This window comes from Camelus ferus, chromosome 1 (assembly GCF_009834535.1).
Source record: "Camelus ferus isolate YT-003-E chromosome 1, BCGSAC_Cfer_1.0, whole genome shotgun sequence".
NCBI lineage: Eukaryota > Metazoa > Chordata > Mammalia > Artiodactyla > Camelidae > Camelus > Camelus ferus.
Window position 1 is genome coordinate 46,213,780 of NC_045696.1, and position 20,845 is coordinate 46,234,624.

Genomic DNA, 20,845 nt, shown 5'->3' on the forward strand with positions numbered 1-20,845 from the left:
CATCAAATTGCTTTGATAAATAACCAAATAAACCTTTAGTTTTTTCATACTTCTAAAAAATTTAATCAAAATAAGTTTTTTTTGTATATAGTGTGATTTTTTTTTCTAAAAAAATGAAATTATCTGTTTCTGAGTTGACAAATGCATATTTTGGTCATGTTTGTATGTGTGGCAGTAGGGGGAAAAAATGGACCCTGGAGCCAGAACGTATGGATCTGAAATTTGACTATCCATTTTTTTAGCAGGAAAATTACTTGACTTCTCTGGATTTCAGTTTAATAAGCTAATATTTAGAACAATGTCTGGTATACTCTCAGTAACAGTTACCTGTTATTAACCCAGAGAGAGTAATTGCTACAAGCAATCCTTCTAATTTAATTGGGAATTTCTGTAAAGCAAGAATACCTAATCTACAAATTGCCTCCAAATGTAATGAAATTTTAACACTAAATTTAACAATTAATGAAGATGATATAATAGTACACTTCGGAGACATTTAATTAAACATTTATTGTTTCAATCTTGCAGCTTTTAGTATTCTGAGACCATTTGCTTTTCTTTCCAATCTCAAATATTTATTTTTATTGGCCCTTGAAATTTCATAGGCCCTAAGCACTGTGTCTGTAGTGCTTGATGGATAGAATGGCCTTGGCCAAAGTAAATGGGACAGCTTTGAACGCTACCTTTTCTGGCTCTAAATACCATTTCTGTGATAGTCTGCCTCCTGGAGAACATTTTTTCTCAGCAAGAGTTTGGAAAGGCTTCTAGAAGTTTTGGAAAGGTTACTAAACAGGGATTCAAAGATAGGACAGTAAAGAAAAATCCCAGATATCATTGATGAGACAAAATTCTTAAATTACTTTTACCTAAATTCGGAGTTTATACCAAAACCTAGGCCTAAGTTGGCCCTGCAATTAGGCGTAAATAGGAGAAAGAGTGATTTAGTAGAGGACTGGAACTGGTACTGATCCAAGAAGGAATATCCTCTTCAATAGAGTGAGACTGTCCCTTGACTGGCATTTCCCAATATACAAAACAGACAAAATATTTAATATTTCAAAGGATTTGGATTTCACATACTATTGTTCAGAAAAATCTTAAGAAGAAACATGAAAAATGTATGATGTCATTTTAAAACTTTAAGGCAGTGGTTCTCAAAGTGTGGTATACAATGGACCATGAGGGCAAAAGTATTTCAAAATAGTATTAGAACACTATCTTCTTCACTGTGTTGATATTTGCATTTTCCAAATTGCATTGCAAGAGCAACGGTGGGTAAAACTGATACCTTAGCACAAGCCAAGGCAATGGCACTTAACTGTACCAATAGTGATTGTATTTTTCACCCCCACTGATTCAGAGAAAAAAAAAAAAAAGAATGCATACAAGAAAAAGCCAGTCTTAGCTCTAGAATGTCCTTGATTAAGCAGTAAAAAAAAATTTTTATTAAATCTCCACGTTCAGTAGCTCTTTTTAATACTAAGCGTGACATAATGAGAACTACACATAAAGCACTTCTGCTGCTTACAGAAGTATCATAGTTGTCTCCAGGAAAAGGACCTATCTGAGTTACAAACTAAAGTAGCTGCTTTTTTCATGGAACATCATTTTCACTTGAAAAAAAACTGGCAGAAAACTATGGTTTTCATATTTGGGTATTTGGCAAGCATTTTTGCAAAAAAAATTTTTTTAATGTATGTAGGGAGCATGTCACTTTAAGGAAAATAACTAACAAGCTTAATACATTTCCAGCTTTTCAAGATAAAGTTAGAATTTTGGAAAATTTTATCTGCCACCTTGGGCTTGGCCTCTTCCCAATACTCAAAGACTTTTCTGGTGAGATTGGTGGTGATATTAATGAACATGATATTTTTGATATTACATAATAAGATGAATTACCATTTGGAAGATGTGCATTTCAGTGAATCATTATTTTCCAAATGACCAATGCATGATATTAAATATCTATACAAAATGGAAGATAGATCTGTGAATTGTAATGTAACGATATTAACCTGGTTTAAGATTATATATTGCACTTAACTTCTAATCAATTATCATTGGTCGAGTAGCAAAGAAAGCAAGCCTCAGTTATCTGAAATGGCCATTAAAATACTCTCTCCATTTACATAGCTCTATGAGGCCATATTTTCTTCATATACTTCAAACAAAACAACAAATCACAACAGATACAATGCAGAAGCAGATATGACAATCCAGGTGTCTTCTATTAATCCAGGTATTTAAAACATTTGCAAATATATAAATAATGACACTCTTTTCACTATTTTTTTCTTTTGGAAAAGTATTTTTTCATAACAATATGTCATTTATGTTAACATGTAATGGGTTTTTTAAATAAATCAATATCTTAAATCTTCCTTAGTTTTAATTTCTATTATGGATTATCAATTGATATAACTCACATAAACAAAAGTTCTGGAGTCCTCAATTTTTACTAGTGAAAAAGAGTCCTGTGACCAAAAATTTTGAAAGGTTAAATGTATTCTAAGCCAGCAGCCATTGTGACATCAGCATCAGGTCAGCTTATGAAGGATTCCATGCAATTGACAGTTATTTCACAGCACTCTCCAGCTGGACCACCCTATAAGAGGCTAACTGTCAAAGAGTGCCCACTGTTGCCCTTGATACTCTCCATAAGGCGTTCTAGGATGTTACCAGGAAAGACACCCAACAAATAGTAAGAGAAAGACCATTTCATTCTGACATTGCTCCTTTCTTTGATTTTGGTCAGGTTTCCCAACACCTTGCCTCTTGTTTCATTATGAAAGATGTACAAACTTCAAACCAAAAGGGTAAAAGCTGCTGCTGGGCAGATGTGGAATTCAAATTTCTCCAAGATGAGACAATCTCTTAAAAATGTTTACCATAAATGTATGAACCAGCACCCAAATTCAACTAGATATCCAACTATGACTTTCTATGATGGTGATCAAGATGACGTTATTGCTGATGAAGAAATGAATCTTGCAGTAATGCTCCAAGATATCAAAACTTCCCAGATTGAACTCCTTGGCCAAATGACTGACATCGTCAGCGCTGTATCAAAAATCCAGGAAAGGACTGACTTTTATCAGATGCAGATGGAGGTACTGGAAACCAGAGTGAATGTTAATGAAGACAAACAGTGCAAAATAACTAAAGATATCTTCTCTATGAAGGAAGACATTGATGCTTTAAAGAAGAAGGTGATAGAATTGGAAAACCAGAATTCTTGCTCTCATATACATTGTTTAGAGGTTCTGGAAGGAGAAAAGGGTAAAGAGATCATAGATCTTCTTCACAAACTCATACATCCAGGAACTCTGAAGCACATGGTAGCCTCCACAGACTCCGAAAGCTCTTCGGCAGAATCAGAGAAAGTGTCCAGTTGTCCCAAGCTCACTGATGATCTTGAGGAAAAACCAATTTGTCCCCAAATTAAAGCTCTGAAGAAAAATAATCATCACAACACATTAAGAAGCTTTCGAAAAGCAAAGTCAAATATTTATATTTACCCAGACTTTAATACATGGATCAAGCTAACTTTTGTCCATGGAGGAAAGTGGAGATTTTTCCTTAGTGCAACCAAGTTAGAAGAATTCATCCAGTGGCTTCTTTCTAGGCCAACCATCCCTCCTGAGGAACCACAAGTCATAACCCAGAGATATTGTACATTCCCTGGGCCTATTGTGAGCTTGACCGCAATCTGTCTCTCTGTTTTCAAGTACGTTTACGGTCTTTTTGTTTCCTCAAAAGAGGAAGTAACTCGACTGTAGAGTAATTTTCTGCTTTGCTTGGTACAAAATAAATGTAACTTGGCCATTCCAAGCATTCAGACATCTTTGTGGTTGCTGTGAACTCCTTGGTAGTTAGCTCACTGTGGGTAGCAGACCCACAGCAGTCTGTGAAATTTCTGTACACCTATGGTAAGTTGAGGCATATCACCCCATTGGACAATTGTGATACACTGTCAAGTTTCCTGTTTTCTCAAAGGCAAAATTTATGAGGACTCTTTCAGTGCCTATTTCATTTATATGTGGAAGCAAAGAATAAAGCAGTCAAAGGAATGAGAAACACATTTGGTAGCTCCCAGGTCAGTTTTCTATGCACTTTTGTCCCAGTGGCCTCTGCAGATAAGATTTGTGATACCACAGACAGACTCTACTAACTAAATTTTAAATAGCATGGAGTGAAAAAGATACTCACTGTCAAGTCTACTGAAGTTAGAGCTACAAAAATGAAAGGCACTGAAAGGACAAGTTATTACCAGGAAAATTCATTCCAAAAATGGGATTTTTCTTTCAACTTCATCTCTATCAAATAATTGAAAAGGAGGGGAAAGCCAAATATGGTATTGGGTATTTTTTTACATTTTCATAAAATGAAATAAATACCTTGTCTCACAGGTTTGATAGAGAGGAAAAGGGAAAATCTGAGGAGGGATTTGTGAGCTAAGTTAAATCTCAACACTGTACCACCATAGATTCTTGTATGGCAAAGTGTTTTTCTTGGATCAACCATATAATACATTACCGAGGTGGGCTTCATTTTTGGACATAATAGGTGGTTGCCATTGTAATGTAGTTTTTTCTAAATAATTATACAAATTAACTGCAAAAAAAAAATTTCCTTCAACACTTATCTCAGTAAAGGAAATCTACCAACAGAGAGTCATATATTGTTAAATTACAAATATTCTTGGCAAACATATTATTTCAAACTATACTCAGTTAATAATTTGAAAGGAGGGCTTTGGCAATTAGCTGAGAACAACCCAGCTTCAAATGAGGAAAAAGGAACTAAGATGAGCACTGAGGAAAACTAAGGGAGGAGTAGGATGTCTGGGGCCAGTCTGGTAATAACGATACAACTTTTTCATTTCCAAATGCATTGTATTTGATCCTTCTTTACAAATTTACAGATATGTACATAAATAACTTAAAATATGTGATGGGGCAGCATGGATGATACTATCACATACCTACTTAAAGCAGGGCTATCTATTAAATGGGTTTGTTTTAAATGGATTGACAGTGCTAATGAAGTAAAGCATTATTCCGGCAAAGGCACCAGCAGTCTCTGCTCATTGTCTCTATTGACTATCAGAGATATCCATAGAGAACAGCCAGCGTTCTAGCTCGGCACATTGGCTGTGGCCATCACATCAGAGTAACTAGGGAAGGTCAGCCATGACACAGGCAAATGACACCACAAGTGGCTTCTGGGAGAGTAAAAAGTGACTCAGGCAGAATTTGCCTGGGTCATCTGAGCCTCATTGATGCACACTTTCACTTTGTCTCCCCTATCTGCCCCCTTATCACCTGCTAAATGTTTCTAGAGAAGCACAGAGTTCAGGGTGAGAGCTGGGAATCAAAAGACCCTAGTTCTGAGCAGTCATATACACGTACAAGTTTTATCATTTCATCTCAACTTTTCAACTAGCTTTGTTTTGTCATCATTTTATTAATGTAGTAAATATTTCTTAAGTGTTTGCTCATAGCAAGGGATAGTGGAGGGTAAAAGAAAAAGTAGGAGACATGTACTATAGACACACAACATCGAATGGGACGAACAAAACGTGTGCACAACTCTAAGGTTCGACAGATAGGGACAGGAAGCAAAGAGCAATGTAAAAAGTGCTCGTGCTATCAGAGGAGAAAGAGGGTTGATGAGCCCTGTAGTAAGAAGGTAAGGAGAGGAGGAGGTGGTGAGGACAGTGACAAGGCAGAAAGAAAAACAAACAAGAGCACAGGAGCGGGGCCGGTAGGGAACATGGGAAATAAAAGCCACCAAGCATTTTATAAACGTAAAGTACTGACAGGCTATTATTTCAACTTTTTTATGGATCTGATTTTTCCATTCAGGGATCACTACCATGTTCATTTTAACCTGTTTTTTACCAACATAAGAATGTTAAGAGGAAGAGAAAGTGAGAGAGACACTACAGGATTTTCTCAGAATCTCCTACTTTCCCTAAAAATGACTGTTGGTCCTGTTCTTTCACCTATGCTCCCTGTGAGGAAAGAGGATTTTCCTCCTGAGTCAATGATGTACTATTATCACCTACACGAGATCTCATGTGACTCATTAAAATTATAACTCAATGTGTAATACATGTCAAGAAATCATTTTTCCCCAGTTCTTGCTTTCAAATTCACCTCGTCTCACCCTACTCATCTTCATCCTACCTGGCTCAGAGGAAATGATGTCTCTCTTATCCACATTCCTCCTCAGGGGGTTTGCAGGGTCGTCATCAGTTAGTCCTCTTCTTTCCTCCATCTTAATCTCCACCTTCCAGTTCTTTATACTCAGCTTACAAAAGTGTATGTTTGCTTTGTCTCTGTTTTCCCCTCCCCTCTTGCTAATCTCTCATCATCCTCTTTGAATAAGAAGCCCACTCCCCATGCCGAAGTCCACATCTCCTACTCTTTCCACAGCTCTTAGAATCATGTCTTCCACACTGTCTCTTCTGGTCCTCTTCTCATCACTCTGGCAGAGCCTTCTCAATTTCTTTGATGATTCTTCTGCCACTGACTGTTACCTTAAAATACTGATGCTTCACTTCAATCACTCCCAAATCAAAGGACCCCTAACCCAGCCTCTCCTGGGACATCCTGAGCTTTCCAAATGACTACTTATCTTCTCCACTTGGATGTGTACAGCAGTCTCAAATTCTTGACTTTCTAAGATTAACCTTAATAATTCTTTCTTCTTCTGACTCAAACCCATTTCTCTTCCAGTGTCCTTTTTGTTAATGGCATCACAATGCAAGCTATCCACATCACCAAACTGGAAACTACTGTCATCGTCTCTCTTACTTGATGTATTAATCATCAGATCTTTCCCTATTTATCTTCCAGTGATTCATGGAATCCATCCTCTATCTTTGTCCCCACTTCTGTTTTGGTTAAAGCCATAATATCTCTGTGTGAATGAAAAGTTTTTCTTCTTGGTATCCCAGCTTCCACAATGTCCATAATCCAATTCTGATAGGGTAATTTTTATGGAAGAAAGATAGTTTCTTAAATTTATTTTTTATTGAGGTTAACATTGGTTTATAATGTTACATGTTTCATGTATACAACATTATATTTCTTCTTCTGTATATACTACAGCATACTCACCACCAAAAACTTAGTTTCCATCCGTCACCATACAGTTGATTCCCTTTATGCATTTCACCCTCCCCCAGCCTCCTTTCCCCTCTTGTAACCACTCCTCTGTTCTCTGTATCTATGTGTTTGTTTTTATTTGGTTTGATCTGTTCATTTATTGTGTTTGTGATTTCACAGTCCAGAAAAAAACAACTAGCAAGTTTTATCTTTTTATCCTTCCAGTTTTATTGAGATATAATTGACATACAGCACTGTGTAAGTTTAAAGCATACAACATAATGATTTGACTTACATACATCATGAAATGATTATCACAATAAGTTTAATGAACATCCATCATCTCATATAGATAAAAAATTAAATAAAAAGAAAAAAATATTTTTCCCTGTGATGAGAACTCTTAAGATTTACTCTCGTAACAACTTTCATATATAACATACAGCAGTGTTGATTATATTAATCATGTTGTACATTACATCCCTTGTACTTATTTATCTTACAAGCAGAGGTGTGTACCTTTTGAACACTTTCATCCAATTCCCCCTTCCCCTACCTCCTGCCTAGGGTAACCACAAAGCTTTTTCTATACGTTTGTTTGCTTTTTGAAGTATAACTGACCGACAACACTATGTTAGTTCCTGGTGCACAACACAGTGATTCAATATTTCCATACGTTACAAAATGACCACCATGCCCTATGCCCCTCCCCTCTGGCAACCTCCCATTTTTAACCTGTATCTATGACACTGTTTCTGTTTAGTTATGGTTGTTCATTTGTTTTGTTTTTTAGATTCCACATATAAGTGAATTTCTCTGATTTACCTGACTTAGCATAACAGACCTTCTAGGTCCATCCATATTGTCACAAATGGCAAGACTTCATCTTTTTTATGGCTGAGTAGTGTTCCATTGTACATATTTTATATTGTATATATAATATATATCATATATTCTTTACTCATTTATCCATCAATGGGCACTCCGGCTATTATACTGGCTATTATAAATAATGCTGCAGTGAACATAGGGATATGTCTATCTTTTCAAATTAATGTTTTCATATCCTTTGGATAAATACCCAGAAGTAGGATAGCTGGATCATGTGGTAGTTCTTTACTTAATTTTTTGAGGACTCTCCATACTGTTTCCCACAGTGGCTGCACCAATTTACATTCCTACCTCCAGTATACAAGGGTTCCCTCTTCACATCCTTGCCAACGCCTGTTATTGCTTGCCTTTTTGGTAACAGCCATTAGAACAGACATGAGGTGACATCTCTTTGTAGTTTTGATTTGCATTTCCCTAATAACTAGTGATGTTGAACATCTTTTCATATGACTGTTGGCCATCTGTATGTCTTCTTTGGAAAAATGTCTATTCCGGTCCTCTGCCCATTTTCCAATCAGACTATTTGGGTTTTTGGGTTTTTTTGGTTTTGGGGTTTTTTTTGGTTATTCAGTTGTATGAGCTCTTTATCTATTTTGGATATTAACCCCTTATCAGATATATGCTTTGCAAATCTTCTGTCCAACAGATTATCTTTTCATTTTATTGATGGTTTCCTTTGCTATACAGAAGCTTTTTTGCTTGATGTAGTTCCATTTGTTTATTTTTGTTTTTCCCTTGGCTGAGGGCACAAGTGCAGAAAGCTATTTCCAAGGTAAATGTCAAAGAGAGGATTTTTTTTAAACAGTTGTAAGATCTTTTTATTATTTCTCTTATTTAGAAGAATAAAATCCAAATTTCTTGGCAGAGCCTATGCAACTCTCTCCAACCTGAATTTTTACCCTTGGAAGGTAGTGTTCCAAAGCGGTAAAGCACAATGGCTTTGGTGTCAGACTGACCTGGTTCAAGAGCCGGCTCTGTCACTCATTAGCTGTGTAAACTGGGAATTAAGCCAAAGCTTAAATTCCTAAAGCCTCAGTGTCCTATTCTTAAAATAAAAATAATAATCATAGATTGTTGCCAGGAATAATGATGATTATTATAGGAATAATATAGTAATATAATTGATGTACAGTAAGTATGAAATAAAGGGTATTTATTAATATTACTTCTTTGTCCTCATCCTCTCATGATAACTTTACATGCAAACCACCATCTAACCGCACAAAACATCTTGCAGATTTTCTCAAATCTTGTATCTTTGTACTTGCTGCCACTACTGCCTTGGATGCCATTCTTTTATCTGACTGTTAAGTAATAATTTGTCATTTGAGTCTCAAATATTTTTTCTCTAAGAGTACACCTTCCCTGATTCTTACCCTTTACCTTAGTCTCTGTGGCAGGAATTGGGGACTCCCACAACACCCCTGCCAGTGTTGCTATTGATGATATATACTATATATACAAAATATATGTACACATATGCATAGAGAGAGAGAGAGAGGGAGAAAGAAAAGCATTTATTTTCATCACATTGTCATTTTGTATTCACATAATCTGTCTCCCTCATAAAACTTTTGAGTTTTTGTGATAGAGATAGAAACTTTCCTATTTACCTTGAACACCACAATCACTTTCATCAATAGGTTCTAAGCAAATACCTTTGAATTAAAAAAAAGACAGAAAAGAAAGCACCATCCTTCTCTACAAAAAAGGTGGGTATAAGTAGGAGAACGGTTATAATGTGTGTGTCAAACATGAAAACCATGGCACATTCACCAGAATGTCTCAAACCACTCTTGCGGCTATTAAATTGAGCACATTTATTGGGCAGGCAGTGCTCAATAGTGAAAAGAGGAAGGACGTTCAAAGCAGAACAGATGTTATTTATTGAGTCTTTATTATGTATCAAGCACTGTGCTAGGAGCTGGGTATACAATGGTGAACTTCATAACTATGTGATTTTGGCCAATTCCTTAAGCCTTGTATTCTTCAGTTTTCTCAACTCTAAATTGGACTTTTCTCATAAGACAGCTGTGTTAATTAAATAAGACCATGTGTCTAACCTGCCCAAAACAGTGCCTGACTTAGTAGACACTTAACAAATGATAGTCATGTCCTTCCTTCCCTAGGCTAGATATTAAAAGGGGCATGATGGCGAACAGGACACGGACCCTGCCTCAAGGAGCTCCCATTCAGAACTGTGCCTCCTTTCATCAGCCATAAAGGACTCCAAACAAATAATGAACCAAGTGACAGGCTGAATACAAAAGCTCCAAACCAACTCTTGACTCCCTCATTTGAAGACAGTGTGATAAGAATAAGATAGGGTGTGAAGCTCTCCTCCTGGTCTGGGCACTCAACCAATATGCCATCATTTGTAACAGCCATTTGCCAACCTTTAATTGCACACTATAAAAATAAGCATCAGATAAAAGTATTGTGGGGGGAAGGGAAGGGATTCAGTTTAAGATAAATAATTTAGTTCAGTTTGGAATACTTGCTTGCATAGACACAGACACTGGAACGTCCTATTTATTCAAAAACAGCATTTATTAAAATCTGACTCTATGCCAGGAACTAGCTGAGCTAGATGTGAAGAAATAGAGATGAAAATGACACATACTTTCTTTTCCTTTCATGAAAAAGGAACATACTTTCCAATAGTGTTCTCTCCAGTTGCCAATTACTTGGGCTTGTTGCTTAGATTTGAAGTAGAAAACCACACACTTCCTTTAAAACTTAATTTAGTTTTGTCATGGGACACAACTCAGGTCTCATTTAGAAAAATGCATTGCTCTTCCTAAAAAGAATATGTTAAGGTTCATTCTTCAAGCCACAAAAATGCAACTTTTCCTGTATTGTCCTATATGAATCCAAAATATAGACAATCCCTAACGTATCAATGGATTATGCTCCAAAACTTCATTTGTCAATCCACTGAAAACAACTCAGAAAGCATATTACAAAGAAACAGTATTAGAGTTACATTTTGGGCCAACCTGTAAAAGCTGACTGAGCTACAAAATACCTGAGATATCGGTATGCATTAAACTATAGAGTTGAACTTTTGTGTGTTCCCATGCCAAAGTGTGTTCAGGAAAGCAACTACAAGAGCAGTATCCTGACAGCTGGATCAGGGTCCCCACTTCTGATAGCAGAGTGGAAATTTCACAGATTGGTGGCACTAGGAGGACATCCTGGGGAACATGGAGACAAAGGGCAGGTCCAAATGGGGAACAAGGCAGGAACTCTAGGGATGAAAAGCTGAGGTGGGGAGTTCTTGGGCAAGGGCTCCATGTGCCTCTTGAAAATATAGTCTAGAAAATAAGGGCTGAAGTGCAGCCAAGGTCATCTTTTACAGTGATGAAGAATTGAAAGCTGAGATAGAAGGGAGAGGGTTTATATACTCAGAGAACTTAGCATAATTCTTGGCACATAGTGGTGTTCCATAAATGGTGATGGAGATATTGGAGACGGTGAGGTAGAGGCAAAGCTTGGAGGCTCTGCTCCCTCATTTGTCTTTTGAAATATAATCTACTTGGAAAATAACTGTATTGGTGAGGAATGTGGAACTCGAAGTCCATCTGAAAGATGAAATATTAGTGGCTGATGGAGTTAGTGGAGCAGGGCAATGGCTGAACCAATGGAACATGCAGGTAGAAATGTTGCCATTGTGGGGCTCCTGTGACAAATACAGGATAGGTGTGCATATCCCCTCATCTTTCCCTCCCCTACTGCATTCTTCACACCGCAAGCCTGAGGTGGAAGGGTGCAGGGCTTCAGGAGATGCACCCCAGCTATAGGCAGAGTCAAGGAGAAGTGGAAGACAAGGAGAAGAAAAAAGAAAACTCCCAACAGGAGTGAGAAACAGCTGAGGTTCTGGTGTAGCCTTTCATTCCCACCAGGTAGAGGTAAGGCACCACACCATGTGCTCTGAAAATACTTAAAAAAAAAAAAAAAAAAGACAAAGGCAGTACCTCTACAGGCAGTTAAGTCAAATGTGATGGTCATCTCACCTATTTTTAGACCTTTCCCTTCTCCCCAGCTCTCATCTGGAATAGAAAAAGAAATGCATGAAAATGTGCCCAGGGGATAGTCTGATTTTGATGATGTATTCTTTCCACCAGTCCCTTCAGAAGGGGAGCTCTCACGAGACAATATCCTGATGGAAGGAGTGACACATCTTTCAGATATCAGAAAACTGAAATGTGGGTGCCACTCTCATTTACAGTGACCCTCAATCAACTTACATTTGCCAACTATAAAGACAATAATTGCTTGATGTACAAGTTGTAATTGGATCACAGCCATTAGTGACATGGTTATTTGATGTTATAGCAATATTAACAAAATTATGCCCAAGGCAGTCTAATTAGAAGAGAACCATAGGTGACCCAAGTGGCATTTTCAATGTGTTATCTAAGAGGTATGATCAGAAGACAAGTCAGAGCTGACTGAATGAAGTTTCTGATCAGAGGCTGCTCTGAAGACAGTGAGTTATTGAAGGAGACAAAGAGGGACTGACGAGTGGCGGATTCATACAGGCTGTTAGAGGACAGCAAAAAGCAGTGGAATTTACTAGATTTACTCTTATTGCAATAAAAGTTTATTTTCTTCTCAGCAGCAGGATCCTCACCTCACAAAAGTTATCTGTGAAAAGAAGTCTAAAGAGTACCTAGCTCAGTGATATTTAAGTGGGGGTAAAGGCCCTTTAAAATCTCCTGGCAGGCCAGTATCATGATACGTCCACGGGGTCAGGGGCATAAACTTGTTGCTACCCCATTGGAGAATCGTGACTGTAAGGAACAGCATAATGTAGGGACTAAGAACAAACATCTAGATGTTAGATAGGCCTGAATTAATAACAGGTACGTTACTTACTAGTTGTGTGACCTTGCTGAGTTTCTTAAATTCTCTGGACCAGTTTCCTTGTGTCTAAATTGTGGATAATAATAAAATAAATGCAAAATCATGTGCTGCGGATGAGATGAGGAAAAGTGCCTAGCTCACCATCTGACACATGGTAACTACTCAATAAATATAACTTGTGATGGTTAATTTTAGGTGTCAACTTGACTAGTCTAAGGCATGCCCAGATAGCTAGTCAAACATTTCTGGGTGTGTCTGTGAAGATATTTCCAGAAGAGATTAGCATTTGATTCTGTAGACTAAGTAAAAAGAGACTGCCCTCCCCAATGCAGTGGGCATCATCCAATCTGCTGAGGACCTGAATAGAACAAAAGCTGGAGGAAGGGTGAATTTGCTCTGTTGGAGCTAGCGAATTCATCTTCTCCTGCCCTTGGACATCCGCACGCCTGGTTTTGGGGCCTTTGGCCTCAGACCAGGACTTACACTGTCAGTCCCCTAGTCCTCAGGCCTTGAGAATCAGACTGACACTTAAAACACTGGCTCCCCTGGGTTCTCAAGCCTTTGGGTTTGAACTGGAACTAGACCACTGGCTTTCCTGGGACTTCAGCTTGAAGATGGCATATCACGGGACTTCTTAGCCTCCATAATGGCACAAGCCAGTCCCTCACAATAAATCTCTTTCTATGTATCTATTCTATTTATTCTGTTTCTCTGCAGAACCCTAATACATAACTCTACTACTACTACTATTGAATTTGCTGAGAGTATGTTGAGGCAGAAAAAAGACTGAGGACCAAAATGTTAGTCCAACTCACTCAGAAGGAGCCTGAGATTCAGAGGTGGAAGTGACTTGCCTAAAATTACCCAACTTATAAGGGTCTGGACCAGATTCCAAGGCTTCAGATGGTAGGTCTAGCACTCTTTAAGCCACAAAGAATTCATGCATTCTGACAGCTAAAAGAATAGCAAAACATAGGGGCAAATGTACTGGCCTAGAGGTCAAAGACACATTTAACCATGTCTTTCACCATCGGTGTGGGCTTCCTAGTGTTCCATAAGTAGGGCAGTGCATTGATCTAGGATAAGGAATCTGTGATTACTGACACCCAACTAAAGTCCCTTTTCCCAGGTCATACAGTCCACGTTCCATTATTTTTGAAACTTTGGCCTTTCTCACACCAGAATTTGCCTTGTTGATCTTCTATTATCCGAGCATTTCATTAGGGACCAGGCACTAATATTATATGACAGTGGGTGTGTATACATACAAACACACATATACACATGTAATACATACATATACTTGGCATTAAATATATATGTATATATAAACCTTTTGATTAATTTCTTTTCCTATTGTCAGTGACATTGTTCCAGTTAGTATCGTTATAGTTTTTGCAAAAGTAATAATAATAATAATAAATACACATATTCTTCTGGTAGAAGCTTCAGATCATCCTTCTAAATGTTGAAGTATTTTTTAAAAGTTGAGGAGCTGTGGATAGTGTTTAAGCAGCTTATATGAGTTTTAAAGGACAGTAATAACTTACTGCAAAGCCTATCATTCAAGGGAACAACAGAGTTTGACAGGAAACGTGTATTAATACACTTAACGTAAAAGCTAGTGAACCACTCTTAGCCTGCCTTCCTTCTCACCATCTTTACAATGTAGAGTATTTCTCTTTCCCTCTTATCCTGTGTTTTTGATAATGTGTTACTATTTCCACCCATGGGTTTCTGCCTCCTCTCTGCCTCTCTCTCTCCATCTGTCTCGGTGTCCCTCCCTCCTTACTCCCTCTATCTCAGTTCTTTCCACACTTTTACTCACTTGCCAGCCAAGGTCATGTGCACTTGTGTTATTTGTCTTTCCTCTTGTCCCCTGCTCAGTTTCAGCCCATGAACCTTAGTGCTGACCTTTTCCTATTCTTTCTGATTCTGCTTCCAGGTATACCTGATATATTAGTCAGGAGTCTCCACAAATAGAACCAATGAATGAATTGATTAATTAAATTTTAAAAGTATAAATACATATAAAGAGATTTATTATAAGGTCATAATGGACTCTGAGAAGTCCCATAACCTGCCATCTGCATGCTGGAGGCCCAGGATAGCCAATGGTGTAGTTCAAAAGCCTGAGAGCCTAGAAAGCTGATGGTGTAGATTCCAGTCCGAGTCTCAAGAGTGGAGAGCCAGGAGCACCAAGGACAGGAGAAGATTTATGTCCCAGCTCACTCAGTCAGGAAGAGAGTGAATTCAACCTTCCTTCACCTTTTTGTTCTAGTCAGGCCCTCAGCAGATTAGGTGATGTTCGTGCACATCAGAGAAGCCCATCTGCTTTACTAGGTTCACCCACTCAAGTGGTAATCTGTTCCAGAAACACCATCAGAAACATAACCAGTTATCTGGGCCTCTGCAATATACATTCATTCTCCAAACTCTCCTCTCCAGGTCCTTATTTCTGTATCCAACTCATGCCAGCAACCACACTTCATCCTCTGATTATGCCCCTTGAACGGCTGCTTCAGTCTACATAGCTGATCCTGCACTGTATCTGCACTCTGATTAATGTTTTAGGCTAGCCCCCGAACACACTTTCCCAATTACGTCCTACTTCCTCCATTTTTGGTCAATCTCCCTTTGCTATTTTCCTCACATGTCTTTCTTTTTTCCCTCCAACCCTCATGTTTTTCCTCACAAAACTAATCATAACATAACCCACAACTCAGATTGCAACCACAAATGAGATGATAAAATAAATAAATACCTAATTGCTTGGGGAAAACATGAATCATAATATAGAATAAAATTTTATTATAGGATTTATTATACATAATGAAGACAGCAGAATGTTCCTTGGTCTGAATTTCAAATGCAGGTGAGTGGAGCAAGTTATACTTTAACTAGGGAAATAACATTAATTGTAATTGTTTTTACTTATTATTTTCCTATAGTCTCTCAATTGAGGGGGGACAAAACTCTACCCTGAGAAAATATATGAAAAAAGGTCTTAATCTAATTTTCTTCTCTTTATTTGCTCTAATATTCTGATCCCTTTATGGTTTCCATTAAATTTTTTAATTCCTATGGAGGGGTAGGAGGTAATTTTGTTGTTTTTTTTTTCTAGTTAACTGAAAATGGTTTTTAGAATAAGCATGTTTTTCAGAAACTCCAGTCATTAACTGTCATCTAGAATAATTAAAAGAAAGTCAAGAATCACATGGACAAAATAATTATATAAAAGTTTCCGTTTTTGGAAATTACTGAATCTGAAGTAAGATAATTTGCATAGCTCCCCCTTTTCTCAGTTTAAAAAAAAACTCATAGGTTTTGAACTTTCACAATTGTAAAATCAATTTCAGTGTACTTATAACTTCTGAAACACTGTATGACTGAGCAGCCTAAAGGATACTGAAAAAACTGGGAAGATTCAATTCACTATGACTCATCTAAATGGGCCAAAGAACTAGCAGCCTCAGATTCATTTCTCTGTCACTTTATTAAAACAAGCTCAGCTCATAGACAAATGGAATTTTTAATCAGGAATGAAATTTCCCCAGCCAACTCTTCTGGTCCCTTGTTAATTGAACATGCAGAGTATTCTTTAAGGACAAGAAAGACAAGCATGGACATGATGGGGCTGGGTTACACCGGATCCCTCTCCCCAGTGTATTCTTCTGCAGTCCCAGCATTGGGTAAGAATCCCAGTTTGTCCCAGCCCTGAAACTTATCTCAATCCCAAACTCCTCAATTCTGTGTGATTTTTTTAAACAGGCTCCTCTCCAAACTTTCACTGGAAAGGAAAATGAAGAGTATATGTCCTCCTCCTTCCAGTCTGTGAAAATTAACTATTTTAATCTGCCAAATCAGCCCAGTTCCATTGAAATAAGTCCCAAATTGAGTGAGGCAGCACCAAGTTCCTCTTACCATCATCTTGGGTTTATCTCACCATGGTCATAGATGATTCATTTATTCATTAATGAACTAAACAATCATAGAGAGCCTGCTATATACCAGACACCATGCTAACTACTTGGTAATATGTTGGTAAAACAGATGTGATACTCTCTGGAAGTTCCCAGGGAATGGTTTAGAGACCCACAGAGCTTTTGTCTTCCTAAAGATTCCTCTTCCCAGATGCCAGTCTATTTTCAGTCTCTTCAGAGCCATTGCTGTGTGGTGACTCTTGTTTCTTTTGCTTTGGCCTTGGCCATGACTTGCCAATTTTATCTGCTCTGGAGTGCTTCCTTGGCTCCTATTGTTAGGCGACAGACACTGCTGACTGGACTACCAAAAAGCCATTTCCCACCCTTTTCTACCATGATGCCTCCAACCACGGAGGCTACAGAGTCGAATATATAATTTACCAACTTCCTTTTTCCCTCTGGCCCCAGGTGTCAGCAGGGATCTGCTGGAGAGAATTCTGAGGAATCTTTCTTCATTAGCGAAAAGGAACACATGCAGCTGGTAATCGTTTCCAAGTTTCTACATCTTCCTGATTTGAACATAGAAATAATGGCTGAAACTTCAGCACTTACATTGTGTAAATGAGGAAAGATCAAGAAAATGACAAGGATGCTGACTCTGGCACTGCCGAGCCACTGAAAGACTAGCAATCTATACTGAAGGACTGATTATTATATGAGAAATAAACCCATACTGTTTAAGCCAACATAGTTGATTTTTCTGTCACTTGCAGTCAAAAGCAATTTTTACTGACATATTCCCAATTGCTACTATCAAAGCCAAAACTGCCTCTGCCTCTTAGGAGTTTAGCAAATGTTTCTATTCCTGTGCTGTCCAGAACAAGGATGAAAAACTAACCCCAAAATGTTGTTTAATCCTGATGAAGTCTACAGACATATCAGGATTCTCATGGTTGTTTGGTGCCCATCAACTTTTATTTTGGTTGTTTGCCTGGGGGTACTTACCAAATCATCTTGTGGGACTGGATGTGAGAGTGACACCGACAGTATGCGTACGTACACAGTCTCCATGCCAGTGGAGTGACATGGATATCGACTCACTTCAAATGAGATTATGGCACCTTACCTCTTAAGTTCTCCCCAAGTAGGAAGGCATCCACAAATACACTCCTACAACTTGATCTCCTAATAATATGAATACTAATTTCAAGCTTTGGAGGTATATACGCAAATAACTTCAGATCACTAAGATCATTCATTCTAGAGGATTTAAGTCATATTTCATTCTAAAGAAGAATCATATTTACATATTCTAAACTTCACATTCATTATCTCTTTCCTCCTGTTACTAAATAGAAAGTGTCTTCTATCATGGGAAAATCTCCTGATCTATGCTGTGAATCCCATCTCCTCCCACTTGCTCAGGAACTTCCCCTCTGGATTACATCCATTGTCTCTTACGTAACTTCAAACTCTCCTTCTTTACTAGACTTTCTTCCTTATCATTTAAACATACCATTGTCTCCCTACCTTAAAAAAACAAAACCAAAATTTTACTAAACTACAAATTTCCAACTAAAATCTTATCTATTCTCCCAGTTACAAAATATATAGCTACAGCTTCAATTTTTACTTCCTCCTACCATTGACTATTCAATCCATTTCAATCTGGCTTCTGCTCTTACCACCTAAATTCTAGCATGAAGTCACCCATGACCTGCATATTGCCAAGTCAATGAAAATGTTCATGTTTATCTTATTTTAACTCCCAGCTTCCTCTGTAGTGTACAGGTTTCTACTCCTCCCTCTAGTAGTTCTCCTTCCTTGCCTTCCAGTCTTCCATGTCCCCATACTTCCTTTGTTTTTCTTCTGACTTATCAGGCGGTTTTGCAGATTTCTCCTTCTCTAAGCACCTTTTTGTATGGACCTCCCTCGGGACTCATCAGTCTTGGGCCCTCTTCAATTCTCTCCCAAAGTGATCTCATCTACTCCCAAATCTTCAAATATTGTCTATAGGCAATGGTTTCAAAATCATATCTCCAGCCCAGACTGCTCTTCTGAGTTACAGACTCATAGGTCCAAATGTTTATATTATCTCCATTTGGGACACTTGAAGGTGTTATAAGAATCTCAAATACAACATGCCTCCAAATAAATGGTCTCTTTAACTGCATTGCCCCAAAACTGCTTCTCCTCTAGCATTACCTATGATGGTAAATGGTACCAACATCCTTCCAGACTCTCCAGTCAGAAGTCTGTCAGCCATCCTTAATGCTTCCCTCTCCTTCAATGACTCTTCCCCAGCCTCTCCCTCCCCTCCTCCCCAAAAATCAATCACAAATTCAGTTGACTCTGCCACTTAAATCCATTTGCTTTCCAATTTAAGTCACCATCGTCTCTCACCTGGACTACTCAAATTACCCTCCTGCTAGTTTCCTCAAACCCACTTTTTCTTGCTCCAGCCCCATTTTTCATGTAACAATGAGAACAGTCATTTAAAATGTAAATCTGATCAAATCATTACTCTACTAAAACCACTTCATGGCTTCCCAGTTCAAAGTATTAAATTCAAAATCTTTCTTTGTGTTTCCTGAACAAACAATCTCTTTTTTGCCCCAAGACATATATGCCTCTGCCAGGAATGCTGCTTTTCCTCCAAACTATGCACAGCTAACTCTTACTCATCATTCAGGTATGAGCTTAATCACTCTTTTCTTAAGGAACTCTCTCCTGATTAAGTTAGAAATAGTCTCAGATTCCCTATTTACTTTCATACTAACATGATTAATTATAGGTCTTGTCACCATAGTAATTAAATTCTACTTGTGATTATCTAGTAGGGAAACTCTAACTAAATAATATAAGCTGGGTGAGGGAAGGGACTGGTTATAATATGCTCACTAACATTCTCAATGGTAAGCAGAAGGGAATAGTAGGAGCTCAGCAAGATTTGTTAGATGCATAACCTGAGTTTCATATAGTTCTGGCTTTAAGACCTAAATTTACTTCCTGTTCTGATCATAGACACATATCACTTAATTATGACTAAATACTTGTGTTTTAACTATGATAAGTATTTAATTACCTTAATTATCTAATTCTGGTATATTTATACTTCCAGAAGTATTTAATTATGAAAAAGGACATATTTCTACTAACTTCCTGAATTTTTCTAGGAAGTTCAGTTTAAGAGGAAAAATCCATTGTTCATAAAGACTACTGGCCAGACAACTGTCACGTTATTTTTAAAAGGGAGAAAGAAAAATGTAAAAAAATCAATTAATTCAGTAAAATTGGTGTATTGTCCATCAAGGTTCAAAATATATTAGAATAACATCTCTCACTTTTTTGAGACACTTTCTAAGTTGAATGAAATTTTAATTCCAAATCTAGACCTGTGAGATTTTTTTAAAAAGTTGAAAAGTGACACTTCAAAGTTTCCTCTAGTAACATTCTAATATGAAACTTAAAGGCCAGTCTGTGTCCCTGAGGTCCATTATTAGTACACACGGGACTAGAATGATTAACATGGAATGAGAGATGACAGGGGGAAACCCCTGCCAAAGAGGAAAAAGATTGATGAGGATTTGAATGCTGAGACAGTTCAAATTCTCAAGGGTTCTGATCTATTGACATAAGAATATTGTGGCAGACAGAGTGAGAAGAAGTAATTAGAGCAGATTTCTCAACTTTGGCACTACTGACATTTTGTGCTGAATAACTCTTTGTTTTAGGGGGCTGTCCTATGCATTATAGGATATTTAGCAGCAAGCCGGGTCTCTACTCAATGAATGCCAATAGCACTGTCCTCTGAAAATAGTTATACTCAAAAATGTCTCTAGACATCTCCAAATGTCCCTTAGGACAAAACTGCCCCTGATTGAAAACAACTGAAGTAGAAAAAGTCAAAGGAATTAACTGATTCAAAAAAGGACAAAGGGACACAGGTTTTTTTGAAAATCAGAATCATTCACCGGCTTATTGATTGATACATTCATTCATTCGACTAGACACAGTACTAGATAGTATGTTCCAAAGATGAGTAGA

General features: G+C 37.7%; 1 protein-coding gene across 1 annotated transcript; it reads left to right on the top strand.

The window, feature by feature from the left end:
* The first annotated feature begins 2,613 nt into the window (after positions 1-2,613).
* On the top strand, positions 2,614-3,834 carry CCDC54 (coiled-coil domain containing 54). Its single transcript, XM_006188949.2, has one exon. It carries the CDS (start codon positions 2,793-2,795, stop codon positions 3,777-3,779), a length of 987 nt encoding a protein of 328 aa, XP_006189011.2. The 5' UTR covers positions 2,614-2,792; the 3' UTR covers positions 3,780-3,834.
* The last annotated feature ends 17,011 nt before the right edge of the window (positions 3,835-20,845 follow it).

Bases quoted from the DNA above. Each gene is read 5' to 3' on its own strand.
- CCDC54 (XM_006188949.2), top strand. From the start codon at position 2,793: ATGTACAAACTTCAAACCAAAAGGGTAAAAGCTGCTGCTGGGCAGATG.